Source organism: Podarcis filfolensis (assembly GCF_964270895.1).
Source record: "Podarcis filfolensis genome assembly, chromosome: 9".
NCBI classification, from domain to species: Eukaryota; Metazoa; Chordata; class Lepidosauria; order Squamata; family Lacertidae; genus Podarcis; species Podarcis filfolensis.
The window spans coordinates 49,289,318-49,304,241 of record NC_139610.1 but is presented as its reverse complement, the minus strand read 5'-3'; the positions used below and the strand labels follow the sequence as shown (position 1 = coordinate 49,304,241).

At 43.1% G+C, this 14,924-nt stretch overlaps 1 protein-coding gene across 1 annotated transcript in view; it reads right to left on the bottom strand.

The window, feature by feature from the left end:
• ANXA5 (annexin A5) overlaps positions 1 to 14,924 on the bottom strand; it is a 26,433-nt gene extending 11,509 nt beyond the window's left edge. Inside the window, exons 1-5 of the mRNA XM_083571766.1 lie at positions 14,722 to 14,924; positions 14,283 to 14,324; positions 4,820 to 4,904; positions 3,297 to 3,391; positions 2,770 to 2,883 (exon numbers count right to left, since the gene is read on the bottom strand). Coding sequence (XP_083427892.1) covers positions 2,770 to 2,883; positions 3,297 to 3,391; positions 4,820 to 4,904; positions 14,283 to 14,291 — 303 coding nt within the window. The 5' untranslated portion in view covers positions 14,292 to 14,324; positions 14,722 to 14,924. The remainder of the gene's footprint in view (positions 1 to 2,769; positions 2,884 to 3,296; positions 3,392 to 4,819; positions 4,905 to 14,282; positions 14,325 to 14,721) is intronic.

Genomic DNA, 14,924 nt, shown 5'->3' with positions numbered 1-14,924 from the left:
GACAATAAATATTTAACTATCAGCCGTGTGCATTCCTTTGGCTAGGAAGTGACCTTGACAGTGCCCAGGACTCTAAATAGTTCTAGAGTTGCATTGCTAATGCAATTACTTAATTGCTACTTTGTATAGATGTATCTTTCTTCTAATATCTATGGTCACATTACAACTCTACAAGATAATACTTTGAAAGCCAATATTTTAAACTACCTTATCACTACAAGCCCAGATTTGCTCTGCAAACATCTGGCTGAATTTATGGATGATAAACCATTTTGATTCACTTCACTCCCCTCTTTTCAGAGCTTACTACTCAGCATGTATTTGCAACACTTGTGAACAAAGTAATTCTTTATTCTGAACACATAGGGATGCTTCAAAATCAAGGGCCAATTCATGCCATCTGTTTGATGAGTTGAGATGTCAGTTGCACTAATTTGTGCAGAAGTTGCCATGTAGCAAAGAGGTCATGTATTTGCTTTCCACCACTGTCAGTATAAAATCTGTATTTTATTTTTATTTACTTCCTATATTTTGGGAGTGCCAAACAACGTAAAGTTGTTTGAATTGGGGCAAGAAATAGACTGCAAGCCATTCCAGTGGCAAAGATGCTCCCCTATTTTTATCCTGTAGCATTCATAGGGCTACTACTCAACTTTCAGTGGCAGACCAAAGTGCGAAAATCTGGGGCATTTGCAATGGAAAAACAGTGGGGGAAAGAAGGTGCTTAATCCTTTCCCTGCTTTTGTCCCCCAGAACCTTCTCCCACCAGATGCTTTTTAATAATTTAGAAAACCATTTCACTTTTGCCCAAATGTAGGATTGAAAGAGTGGCTTGCACCCACTATATAATACACTAAAATGAAATACAAAATGCACCAAAAAAAAAAAGCACCAAAAAAGCAACTGGGGCAGGGCGGGAAGAAATCAATGCTCAGTGAACATCATAATAAATAAACTCAATCAGCACTGTCTTCAATTGCTATCTGAACACACAGGAAAAGGCCTTGCCAAGTCCTTGTGGGAAGTGAAACTCAAAGGGTGGGCCCAGTACTAAGGCCTGGCCATGGGTCCTTACCTCCACATACAGTGGAGGAAAGTGTAACAAGGCTTCTTCTGCAACATGCAGACAGGTTCATGAATGAAATGTCCCTTTGGAAATCTAGGTAAACCACTGCTTTTCAGCCAGCCAGGCTCCAAACGTGTGCTTGTCACCATTTACAGGTGCCCTGCAGAGGTGTGGACTTTCAGTGTGGGTTCTAGTACCCAAAATGTCATTCCAGCCTCTGAGGCATGAGGGTAAAACATCAGAAAAGTTGTAAGGCGGGTGGTCATGGAGAATTATCAATGGCTGCTTTCATCAGGCTTAAAAAAACCCACAAACCTCCGACAAACGTCTACACATTCTACATAATATAACCAAGCTGGCTTGAGTAACAAGTCTTTTAATCATTAACCATTCCATCCCTGTTCCCCCTTCTGTCAGCTTAATGATTATTATTTTTATCTCTTAAAATTAATATGAGATCATGGTCCTTTCATTTACTCAGCCACCCCAGTATGTCAACTTTCCAGTTGCCTTTTCCCCTCAAATTCCTAGCTGGGAAAGCAAAATCAATATTTGGCTAGAATACTCTGCTCAGAGTGGATAAGCAACTGGAAACAGTTTATATAGTTGAATAACTGTACTAGTAAGTAACTGTATCTTGGAGGGCTTGTCCCTGCTAAACATTATTGGATCTAACCAGACATTTGCACATAATATCTACAGATTATTTTGTTTCTCAGCGTACGCCCTGTGCTTACAAAAGGTGCTGAGAGAAACTGCCAAATGTGAGCAGTTTTACAGAACGGTTATCTGTCTTACATGGAAAGGGCAACAGAAATGACAAGGGGCCTGTCTTATGAGGAAAACCTACAACTAGGGTTTTTTTAGAGTAGAAAGGGAGACAGCAAAGGAGGAGACATGATAAGAGGCGTACAGGATTATGCATGGTGTGAAGAAAGTGAGGAAGTTTTATTCCCTCTCAATGACGCCATCTAATGAAATTGATGAGAAGGTAATTCAGGGCAGACAACAGGTAATTATGGAATTTGCCATCGTAAGATATAGCGGTGGCGAGTTGCTATTAAATCACAATGAATCGCTGGGCTCAGAGGGAGGATGCCTCTTAATACCTCTTGGTGGAAGCCACATGGGAGCAAATTGTTGTCTTTGTGTCCCATTAATGGGCTTTTCATAGGAACCTGGTTAGCTACTTTGTGAATCAAAATGCAGTGTTCATCAGGCAGAGCTCTTGTGAACTTTCCTTGCTGGTTCCCCCATCCCTAAGAATAGCATTGCATATAATATATTTAATCACAAACTAGCACCATTAATGGCCATTAAAAACTTCCACTGGAAGCAGAACAATGGGATTCACTCATAAATTTTACATAGAGGGCCACTTTAAAAGGAAAGACACCTTGCGATTGTGGAATTCGAGCATTCGGCATGCATGGCTTTTTTGCACACACTCTTATGGACCAGACATTGTTTGCACTTCTTCCACAAGACAAAAGACCATTGAAAACTCAAGTGGTTGAGATGTTTCTGGAATTACTCAGGTGGATCAGAAAATAAATGAGATCATTAAAATGAAAGCAATCACCATAAATAATCAAGCAGAACGATCATCATCATAATGATAGGAAGACTTAATGATAGGAGATACATTCCTAAAGAAAAAGGAAAAAGTCATCAATATTTTCATTTTGTGCCACTCATTTTACCTTAATGGCATGCTTCAGTGCATGGGCGTCAAAAAGCCGTGCAGGTCTCATCAGAGCAACCATCAGTCTCTCAAATTTGCCTGTAAGCTCCGATTTTAAGTCATCAACCAGGTCCTAATTGACAGAATGAAGAATGCCTAATTAATAAGAAATGCCTGACTAATGAGAAATGCAGTTTAAAATTAACCCGTCAGCCATAAAAACTGGAACATCACTAGGATGTTCATGAAGGGTGTATACCATATTTTTCCGTGTATAAGACGCCCCCTATTTTGGGGGACTCAAAATTAAGAAAATGGGGGGAGATTGCCCCCCATGTATAGGACTACCCCCCTTTTTTACATTATTTTTTAGTTAAAAAAAACCCTAGTCTTGTACATAGAAAAGTATGGTATTTATTTGGGGTTGGTTGCATGGAGTAATAGAAAATTTGAAACCAGTAGACCTGAAGTATTATTCATCACTAAATCCATATTATACAGACAAGTGCACACAAATCAATTCCCAACCCAAAGTAGCCTCCTTACCCTGCCAAACAACGTTTTAAATTCCACCGCAATTTCCTGGCGTTGCTTATTGCTTCTGCTCGTTAGAATCTTCACAATTGGCTCTTCATCCGTTCCTTAAATTATGCAAATTAAAAACAGAGTGATTGATTGCAATGATGAACATAAATATTTTGTAGATGAATATGTCAAGAATTGAAAATAGGCTACAGTACACATGAATATTCACTTTCTAGAAATTCTGTGTTGCCGGAAGAAAGTTATATAAATATCTCTCTACTTCACTATACAATCTCCAATCGAAACATATTTTAACATGCATTATTGGTATGGCATGGCTATACCAGATTTCTGCCCATGAAAGTGCCTGGTCTATGAGGGAGATTTCCATGAACTCCAATTACCTTTTTTGAAGCACTGCTTGCAACTAATTAGTTCTCCAACCTCCTGCTTCAATGCCATTAAAAGAAAAAGAGGAAATTGCCTCTCCCAAGGTACCCCAGCCAATCAAAAACCACTATGTGTTAGGCAACCAATTACTGTATTTTTCGCCCTATAGGACGCACTTTTCCCCCTCCAAAAATGAAGGGGAAATCTGTGTGCATCCTATGGGGCGAATACAGGCTTTCGCTGAAGCTTGGAGAGCGAGAGGGGTGCGCACCGACCCCTCTCGCTCTCCAGGCTTCAGGAAGCTATCAGCAAGCCTGGGGAGCCCGCAGGAGTTCCCGCAGGGCTCCCCATGCTGCGGATAGCAGCCTGCCGCCCGGCGCGCAGTGCGCCCTGAAGCAGAGCGCCCCTTGCGCCGGGCAGACATCCACAGCGTGGGGAGCCCTGCCTGGCACGCGGGACACCCTGAAGCAGAGCGCCCCTCCCGCCGGGCAGACACCCGCAGCGTGGGGATAGCAGCCTGCCGCCCGGCGCGTGGTGCCCCGCACTTCGGGCAGACATCGGCCAGCCCCACAAGCTCGGGGGACAGCGGGGAGGCGCATCGCCTCCATCCCGCTGTTCCCCGACCTGGTTTTGGGGGGGAAATAAAGGGGGAATTTCCTTTATTTCCCCCCAAAAAAACTAGGTGCGTCCTATGGGACGGAGCATCCTATGGTATGAAAAATACTTTAGATTTAGTGATACAACAACACTGCATCCGAGTGGGAGCAGGAAGTATCACTCTAATTCTGATCAGCCTTCCCAATGATGCCAAATAGCTAATCAAATTTGTCTATGCTTTGACATAATGAAGCCAAATCAATGCTTCCAGCTCACACTTTAATCAATCAGTGATGCCCTTATTTTAGAAAAAAATAATTAACATTTCCTGAAAAATGTAACTATTTTAGAACAGGACTTCCACTGTTCAGGAAAAAAATGGATAAATAATTACTTTTACTGGAACACATTGTTAATGATTGCTTTTCTAAGTATGTCATATCCTGCTTATGCAAACATCAGTGAATGACTGTTATGGTAAGGGATGAAGCAGGAATCTGAACATGTTGATTAACTGATAATGGTCCACTTAGTCTGTAAAACAATTAATGCCTTACCCAAGCCTTTCATTGCCTTTCGAAGGACCTCAGCATCAGCTCTGGCATCAAAGCCAGGGAAATCCTTCACGGTGCCTTTTGTATACTAGAAAGAAACACGACATTACATTAAGGCATTGCAGTTTTGGCAATATTACGATAATTCCAAAAGCGGGGGGGGGGGAATCCTCAATCATCTAATGATTATTAATTAATCATTAATCATTAAAACAATATCTAAAAGACATGAACCATAAGAATCCAACAAGTTTCACTCAATGTTATGATGCATAAACACATTTGAAAAATAAAATATTTAAAATACAAAACCCTCCAACACAAAAATAAGATAAAATCCTCCAGTCAGATAATTAAGGGCTGGACAAAAAGCTAGTTAGTTGCACTTCCTAAACATCTAATGCAAGTCCCTGACAAAGGCATCCAAATATAGAAGGCAAAATAAAATGTTGTGTGTGGGTTTTTTAAACAAACAAACAAACAAACAAACCAAGTTTCATGAAAGCTCATCATTTTCTTGAAGAGAGTTCATGTGCCCCTAAATTCAGGGATAGCCAACATGGTGCCCTCCACAGATGTTGGTGGACTCAAACTCCCATCAGCCCCAGCCACAATAGCCAAAAGTCTAGGATTATAGGTGTTCTAGTCTATCAACATCTGGAGGACACCAAGATGGCTGCTAGGTGTTCCAGTCTTCATAAACCATACTCCTTATACAACCCTTCTCTTTAGGGACTGGGCAACTGTTCTTGGGAAAGTTTTGGAATCACAATGGTTGAGCCTTCCTGTTGTAGCTTAATCAATTATTGGTGTTTGGGCAAATGGGTACACAGTTTTTTAAATTTATTTACAAGGTGAAATCCAGTTCATCACCTCCTGGCCGAAATCTGCAGATTCTGTGCATGGATTTGCCTTGTGCACCAGTGGTACACACCTGAGAAGAGAAGACTCAGTGGTCACATGATGTTGGGACACCAGAATACATGTCAATTCCATTCAAAATAATGTGAATGGGTTCCTTACTGATCTCTTGTCAGAACTGACAATAAAGATAAATGGGCAACTTTAGAAGTTTCAAGGATAATCCAGACCACCACCTCACGAAATTCCTTTAAGATGCAGAGTAAACAGGAAGGGGAAACAAGGATTTGTGGTACATCAATGTGTTTGCTTGCAAATAGTCACCACATGAAGAACTCCCTCATGCCTTCACAACCTCAGATACTCACCTGACTCAATCCTAGATGTCACCCTGTGGTAATAGAACAGTTGTGTGAAGGGCCATTTCATTTTTCGTCTGTTCCTTTCCTCCAAATAACCCTCAGTTTTACAGTCTACACTACTGACATTGTAACGGTATGTGCAAGTTTCACAATATGGCAGTAAGTATCTTCGTATTCTTACTTGTTGGGTTATATTAAGCTAGCATTGTTCTCTGACTCCAGCAAGGAAACTCAACTCTTTATTCGCCAGTTTCAATTAATCTGCTCTATTGTTAGAAAACTGGCAAAAGGGATCTAGCTCAGAGGGCAACCATCGGTCAAAGGCAAATACAGAGGACAAAACAAAATTGGCATCTCAACAGCAGCTGTAATTTATCTGGCAGCAGCTGTGTGTGTTATTCTAAGCCAAAGCGGAATCATTATATCCCAGTAGGATAGCTGCCATGCTACACTACATTAAAAAAAGAATCTAGGCAAAGTAAGTGCAACAGGCAACATAACAACATGTCAGACATAACACATTTTATTCAATTTATTCTGGACTAGAAAAGACCCCAAAAGACTAGTACACACTATTTTTCTGCCCCTGAATTCAGAATGATTATCTCCACACCCACTGGTATACCTCTGCCTAAACTTATAATCAATGCAAACAGACTTCTATGTTTCTGCTCATTGTGGCAAGGGTGCAAGTCCTCTAGCAAATGACTAGGCCCACTACCACCATCTTTGAAGTGGAAGATTTAAGACAGGGTTCTCCCAGCAGCTGTGTGATGACTCTGCTCCCTCCCAGCTCCAAGGCTGGAAGGCCAAGGGTTGTTTGACTGCTTGAGGGGAGCTGTCCAGCACCCCTGCCTTCCAACTGTTCTAACAACCCCTTTCCCTGCAGGAAGGACATCCAGAGCCCTTCTTGGACACCTGGAAGCAAGGCACCAAAGCATCTTTCTTACAAAGGGCCAAGCTTACAAGCTCCTTGCTTGCCTGTCTGAAACAACTGGCTAATAAGGCATTTCCTTAGCAAAGAGGAAATTCGTGACCTCCATTTTTCATATCAAGGCCAATAACTGCAGGCCTCTGTTGTTATTATTATTATTATTACAAACTGCTTACAAATGATTCTTAGCTTTAAAATATGAATCAATAAATAAAATTTGGGTTTAAAGGAGCGTTTGGTTAAGAAGACTGCTGCATGTATACTGTCTATTGAAATCAGTTGAGAATAACCTTTTGATTAGATTATGAACTGGTGTGGAGGAAGGTTTTTTAAAAAATAATCTGAAAGTGTCTCAAGACTGGGAGATCAGCAAGGATTATTTTTCATCTTGGCATTAAATACATATGAGGGGAAAGGTACTGCAGCCAAATTAAAGAGGTACTTGCTTTTTTCAGTATGGCTGAATTAATTCCCCAGTTCAGCTATGTTTTCTGGGGCTGTCTGTTGTTTGTGTTAGGGTTACAACACTTATGCTACAATTAAGAGAACATGCTGAGTATTCAGTGCAAGAGGCTGCTTGCAATGCAGGAAGAAAGAGTTACACAGAGTTGGCATAAGTGTTCATTTCCAGATCTTATCATAACATGTGTGGGTAAATTCCAGCAGAATGCTTATGATGGAGACATGCAATACACTGAAGATTCAATCCTTCATGCAGAGTTTTGCAACGTGCTTCCATTCACACACAAGCAATCCTAGTTAAACAGCTCAGATGATTGAAAGCCCTCGTCTTGCAAGTATATGCATGTTTAACCACTGTAATGCTAGCATTCCAACTAAAGACTGACATTCATTGTGAAGGTAACTTACTAGGATTTTGCTGCGGCAGAACCCAGGCGGAAAACTACCAGCCTGCCCATTATTTCATTAGCCAGGACAGCTGCCAGTATTGAACTATGTAAACAACACTATCTGGGTGGTGGTGGGGAGGCTACAGTCTGCAAACATAAGTGTGCTCTGAAAACAGGAGAGTTAGCAGAAGGTGAATGGGAGAGAAGACAAGCTAAGCTGTCATGTAAGGGGAGAGAAAGATCAGCCAAGGTATGTTTGAACAGCTTCCCAAGGCCTGTGGGCTGTTTTAGTTTAAAAACAATAGGAGTTATGGAAACCTGCCAGTTTGAGTGGAAGTTCAACAGAGGAAAGACTGTTTAACTCTTCCCTCTCCTGCCATTTTCCCACTAAAAATATCCTTTATAAATAAGAAAACTTTGTAATTCTCTCCCACTCCGTGAGGAGAAAAATCAACAGAGGGATTTTGAGTAGACAACAACGGGATGGGAAAGGGTTAAGCAGTCTCTCTTTCCACCACTCCTTCATCCCAGATTGCAGCTACTTCTCCTTTTTAAAAAACATTGCAAGACTGTCTGTTGCACAACCATCCACTTTTGGTCCTTAGCTACACCATCGATTCCTAAGCACTTACTTTTAAGAACAACACCCTTGCCTATTCCTTTGTTTGCTAGACTAGTATTAAAATCCAGTCCATGTTCTCCTTTGATAATTGACCCAAGAGAACAACTATATTCTTCTTGGGTCCCTCCAAACCAGCTGCTTGCTGCGGAAACGCACCATCTGTTTTCAGATAGCGGAAAAGAGACTACATGACTCACACTGGATTTGAAGGCCTTTCTTCTCCACTGTTCCTTTTTGCAATCCTATGCTTGCACCTCATAGCAAAGCTCCACGCTTTTGTGAAACTTGACTTGGAAAGAGGTTTATTCCTGGCTCTCTTCCATTAGAACACTTGTGGGTGGGTGAGGGGCCAATTTATTTTGGCCAATTTGTGCCATTGCACCTGCATCTCCGACCCATTTATTATTGCTAATTTTATTGGCAGAAGCTAGCACTGAGTATTTAAAAGTCTGTATTAAGACAAGAAATAGAAGCAGGGTGGGAAATGACCAAGCATGGCCTGGCAGCAACAAACCTATAATGTTTCAAGTCTGCCCCGCTCTGAAAATTCATTTTATGTATATATAAGTAAAGGTAAAGGACCCCTGGATGGTTAAGTCCAGTCAAAGGCAACTATGGGGTTGTGGCACTCATCTCGCTTTTAGGCTGAGGGAGTTGGTGTTTGTCCATAGACAGCTTTCAGGGTTATGTGGCCAGCATGACTAAACTGCTTCTGGTGCGACAGAACACTGTGACAGAAACCAGAGCACATGGAAACGCCATTTACCTTCCCGCTGCAGTGGTACCTATTTATATACTAGCACTGGTGTGCTTTAGAACTGCTAGGTTGGCAGGAGCTGGGACTGAGCAACAGGAGCTCACTCCGTCGCAGGGATTCGAACCGCTGACCTTCTGACTGGCAAGCCCAAGAGACTCAGTGGTTTGGACCACAGTGCCACCCATGCTAACAGGAAGACACTTCTGCGTGTGCTCACAATATGACTGAGCCTGCTTTGTGTCTCCAGGGATGTGTGCTCTAGGGGCCAATTCATATAGGATACATACATTGAAGTGCAACATACATGCAGATCATGTCTGTTATGAAAGATAGGTGAATGAATCAATCATTTTTCTTTTTATAAAGGAGTATGAGCACCAACCAGAAAAGAACCAAACCTATGGTTTTTAAAAAGCTAAATTAATGGATGTGCCCCACCCTTTCCAGCTGATGCAATATGCATATATTTTACAATATACTTTCCCTGAATATAAATAGTTTCATAACAAATCATGGACGTATGGCAAGGACTGTTCAGGTTTTAAGCCGTTTGAGTGACCCTTTTTTTTTCAAATGTGCGTTCTTGAGTAGGAAGACACTCTGTACATGAGTAGAGGCCCTTCGTACAAAATTATTTTAAAAAACCCAGAAAAAGTAGCAATGTTGGTTTAAGGACTGCCCAATTCAACATACCTAAAAACAGTACACACATCTTTTATACTGCATATTCGCCAAATGTACATGCATTGCAATCAACTCAATTAATGTCCTGGGCTTCCTTTCCTAGTATCTTGGGACAACATCCAAACATGTAACAGTTGTGCACTGCTACTATAGAAACAGCTTTGTTAGAAAAGCTAAACTACTCCAATTACAAAGGACGTGGGTAATCATTGCAGCAAGGTGGTTATTCTAGACATTAGGTGACATACTGTGATATAAGATTACAACTGTTAGTCAACCCAGGCTACAGCAGAGCAAGACTAGGCAAATGCTAAGTGCCGGTAACTTCTGTAATCTACTCTTTAGCATGCCTTCCATAAGACTAATAAATTACCTTACTTCACTTGTAGTTAGCTCCTGCTTGTTCATTCCTCATAAACCAGATTTGCCCATGCTTTGAATGTTATCACAGTGCCAGACTAGATATGATGTGGAAGGTATTTGAACAGACTTATTTCCCAGGCTTCCGGAATCAGAGTAACTGCAGACAAAACTAGCTGTTCTGAGCCCCTTATTATTTACTTCATTTACATCATGCATCATCCCATTAAATAATCAAGCTGTTTCTCTGTCTCATCTATCTTCTCAAAGATCAAACTGTGAGCTTCATGGCATTCAGAAAATGGAATGTTTGTATGAGCTGAACCGGGTACTTCACATTATTTTGCCTCTTACTCCCTCTTCAGAAGTTATCACACACACTTTCTAATGAATGCATGGAGAGGCCCACAAATGCTGTTCCTGGCTCCAATATATCCAACTCATACCTTCCTGTGTTGAGTAAAAGATCTCAAGAGAGAACCTATGCATATCTGGCAGAAAACGCTTAGGCTCCCCATGAAATTCAGGAAGCACAGACAGTTGGGGTTCCCTGGTCATGTGAAAAACCCTGTGCACCCAACATATGAAGGTCTGGGAACAGAGCAAGGATGTTCAATGTGTATGCAGCCCAGCCTCCTTCTGGATTGTAACCCCATGTCAATGTATTTTTCTCAGATGTTTTGTTCAGACTGCAGACACACAGTGTTGATTCTCATGTTTATGAATAGCAACCAACTTCTGGTTAAACCAGTGTTTCTAAACTGAGGGCCATATGACCCCCCTGCCCCCCCCAGGATATTCAAAGTGAAAATGTATAAATGGGGGGAGGAGCACAGCACAAGGCTAGGGGCCACAGAGGGAAGTGAGAAATGGTGAAAATAATTTTATTTTATTTTTTAATCCTGATTGGCTGGCTATCCCGCTTGGCCAATCACAAGCAGGTAAGAGGGTGGCCCACCAGGGCCCAATGCTCATTTTTGCCATTTGCGTTTTCTTGGAGCGGTCCTGGTTTGTTTCCAGTGGGAGAGGGCGATAGCTGAGGCTCCCGTTTTGACCACTAGAGCCTGCGATCCAGAACCCCCAGGTGTACCCCCCAGGTGCAGTGGTGGGGTGGCAATGAGTCAATGAGTAGGGCTGGGCGAGCCGGAACTGCTTGTTGCTGCTGCCAGTGCTGGGCCCGGTGGCAGCCTGGGCCTGACTCTGCAAGGCGCAGGGTTCAATCCACCCCAGCACCTAGTGGATCAGGACGTTCGGATGTTGCAGAGGGGTGCAGGGCCTGCCAGCAGCATCAGCCCAGCTTTCTAAGCAGAGGTTGGATAGCCGTCTGTCATGGATGCCTTAGCTGAGTTTCCTGCATTGCAGGGGGTTGCACTAGAAAGATGTCACTTCCAGCTCCATTCTATGGTGTGTGTTTTTTCTGTTTCAACAATATTTCATTATGTTCCCATCATTTTTTTGCAATTGTATTTTGTATAAATTATAAAAAATTATAAATAAAACATGTTCTATTTACAAACAAAACATTTAAATAGCTACCTTTCTGCCAGAGGGATGGGGGGGCATGGACATAGCCAGAATTTCTGTTAGGGGGGGCAGACTTTTGTGGGGGGGAGCAGAACCTCAGATTTGTATTGATTTTTACTTATTGGTGGGGCAGCTGGCCCCCGCCCCCCTTGGCTACGCCCATGAGGGGGGCACAGGAAGGAAACAAGGTCGGGAGGGGGCCACGTAGGAAAAAGGTTGAGAAACACTGGATTAAACACTTTGAGCAAAAGCAGCATATCACATAAATCCTTCAGGACAACATCTTCCAGTGGAGTCATTTTGCACAATCCCCTCAAAGTTACTGAGTGATAGCAAAGCAGCTGGACCCACTAGTGCCAGTGGGAGCTGTGTGACAAACATGGGGACCTGTTCCAACCAGGAATGAGGCCGGGGCAAAAGCTTAAAGGCCTCTCCCACTGTGCCATGCTCCCAATCTATTTATGAAAGAAAATCATTTACCTACAGCCAAGTTGCATTACAACCGCCACATATGGAGTGGCCCATTGTTCCCAAAGATTCCTCTTTTGAGTTTTCCAAGCTTTCTTAAGAGTCAAACTACACCTGATAGGGGAGTTCCTTAACTGGAATCCAAACATCTTATGTTACAGACAGCAGCCCCAGTGCGAGGAAGTTTGATTTGCACAGGACCTGTGGAGCCTCTGCACCACACTGATTTGTCAACTTCATGTCATTCCCCAAAGCTGCTATTGCAATACAGAAAAATAAAGTTGCACATTTAAACTACAGTATTAACCTCATAAGTTTCTTCCTCTCTGGTCAATAGCAGCTCAGGGATGGGGCAATTTGGGCTAGCACTATGACACTGGGGCAAATGGCTGTTTTTTTTGTAAACTTATAAAATATCTGTAGTCCCATGTGTTTAGTCCTTCAGCTGCCATTCTTGGACACTTCAAAAGTAAAGTCTTGTGATGATACTGAAAAGTCTTCATATACATTCAGGAAAAAATTAACTTTAAGGTTTATAAAGAAAAAAGTCATTCAGAGAGATAGAAAATGAATGTAATGCAAAAGAAGTCTGACCACAAGGAGTAAGTAATAGAAAACAGAGGGAGGAGGAAAGTGGAATTTGGAATATTTCTCCCTGCCTGGCTTCTTGCTTCTTAACCACTAGAAATAGGCAACGCCCACTCACAGCACAAAACTACAGTGCAGGAAACTTGGCTAAAAGAATGGAAAATGGGGAAAAGTCTGACGTGGATTTCACATGATTAGGCTGAACTCACATTGCTACAGATTCTGCTTCTCTATAAAACTCTTGGATAGACTGACTCAGACAGAATTCAGCACTGAGCAGTATGAAAGTTAAGGGCAGAAGTGAAAGTCCCTTTTATCTGGAGGGCAGACTTCCCCACCCACCAGAAAACACTCCTCTTCGGTAAGGCAAGGACTAAGAAAAATGATGGGGAAACAGACTGTCAAGGTCATAGAATTATAGAATCTCAGAGTTGGAAGGGTCTCAGATGGTCATCTAGTCCAACCCCCTGAAATACAGGAATCTCAGCCAAAGTATCCATGACAGATGGCCATCCAACCTCTGTTTAAAAACCTCCAAGGAAAGAGAGTCCACAACCTCTTGTGGGAGTCTGTTCCACTGCTGAACAGCTCTTACTGTCAGAAAGTTTTTCTGAATGTTCAGTTGGAATCTCCGTTCTTGTAACTTGAAGCCACTGGTTCAAGTCCTACCCTCCAGAGCAGGAGAAAACAAGCATGTTCCCTGTTCCATGTGACAGCCCTTCAGATATTCGAAGATGGCTATCATATCATCTCCTCTCAGCCTCGTCTTTTCCAGGCTAATCACACTCAGCTCCTTCAAGCACTCTTCCTAAGGCTTAGTTTCCAGACACTTGATCATCTTGGTTGCTCTCCTCTGCACATGTCCCAGCTTGTCAACATCCTTCTTAAATTGTGGTGCCCAGCATTGTATACATTATTCCAAGTGTGGTATGACTAAGGCAGAATAGAGTGCTACTACAGGTATTACTTCCCAGGATCTGGCACTATACTTCTGTTGATGCAGCCTAGAATAGCATTAGCTTTTTTTGCCGCTGCATCACACTGTGGACTCATGTTAAGCCTGTGGTCCACCAAGACCCCTAGATCCTTTTCACACGTACTGCCAGGTGCCAACTTCCAAGTAATTAACAGAGGAAGAAAAACTTTATGTCTCTGCCATAGCAGCATCGTTTTAAAGGCAACAGCCACCATGACCGTTCCTTTGCAGAGCTTACTTTGTGAGTTTTAATGAGACCTTCCCTGGATCTAACCTACCTCACTGGGTTGTAATAAAGAGGGAGGGCGGTTAGAGACCCTGCACATCGCCCTGAGCTCTTCAGAGACAGACTGGGAGAATACAGATAAATGAGTGCCCTGCAAGATGGCGCCAAGGCTGCTTCCCCGCCCACCCACTTCGTTAATTTAATAAAACACATTTTAATAAGGAGAAAGAGAAGGAAGCCGGGTATGACTCACCTTTGCCATTGTTTCGGGAATCGATCCGGCGAAGAAGAGACGCTGCAAGAGAAGACGAGCAGAAAGTATCAGGTTGTGCTCTGTGCAGTCGCCAGTAAACTCTGGAAAGGGCGCAGGAAACGCGGGGGCGCAAAAAGGCGGAGCGGAGGGTTCCCTGCCAGCGCCCAGAAGTTCCGATTTCGTAATCGTCACGTCGGGAGCCAACGCCCAAGCCTGCAAACGTGTCCCCACGTCCCCCCTTCCCCTCAGCAGGCGAACGGAGCTATCACAGACAGAGAATGCCTTCCCTCCTGCAACGATGTTTACGCATTACTTATATACCGATGGACTTTATTTTATGTTATTAGCGCACTGCAAGAGCTTTCACTACACTTCTCCATGAAGTGCCATTACCCCTCTCCACTCCACAACTCCTGGCCCACACGCCCGCGGAACTCACCGAAACTCGGCCGACGGGGAGCAGCGAAGCGCACGGCAGCGATTACTCGCACAGAGTGGAGGCGTCCAGGGAAGCGCTGCGGTTCTCGCTGCTTGCCACGCCCTGCGCTCCGATTCTCCCTGGCGGCCAAGCGTCGTGGCTCTTCCTGCCTGTAGCCACACCCATCCCCTCTCCGTTAATAGCGCTCGTCCAGGCAGAGGCTG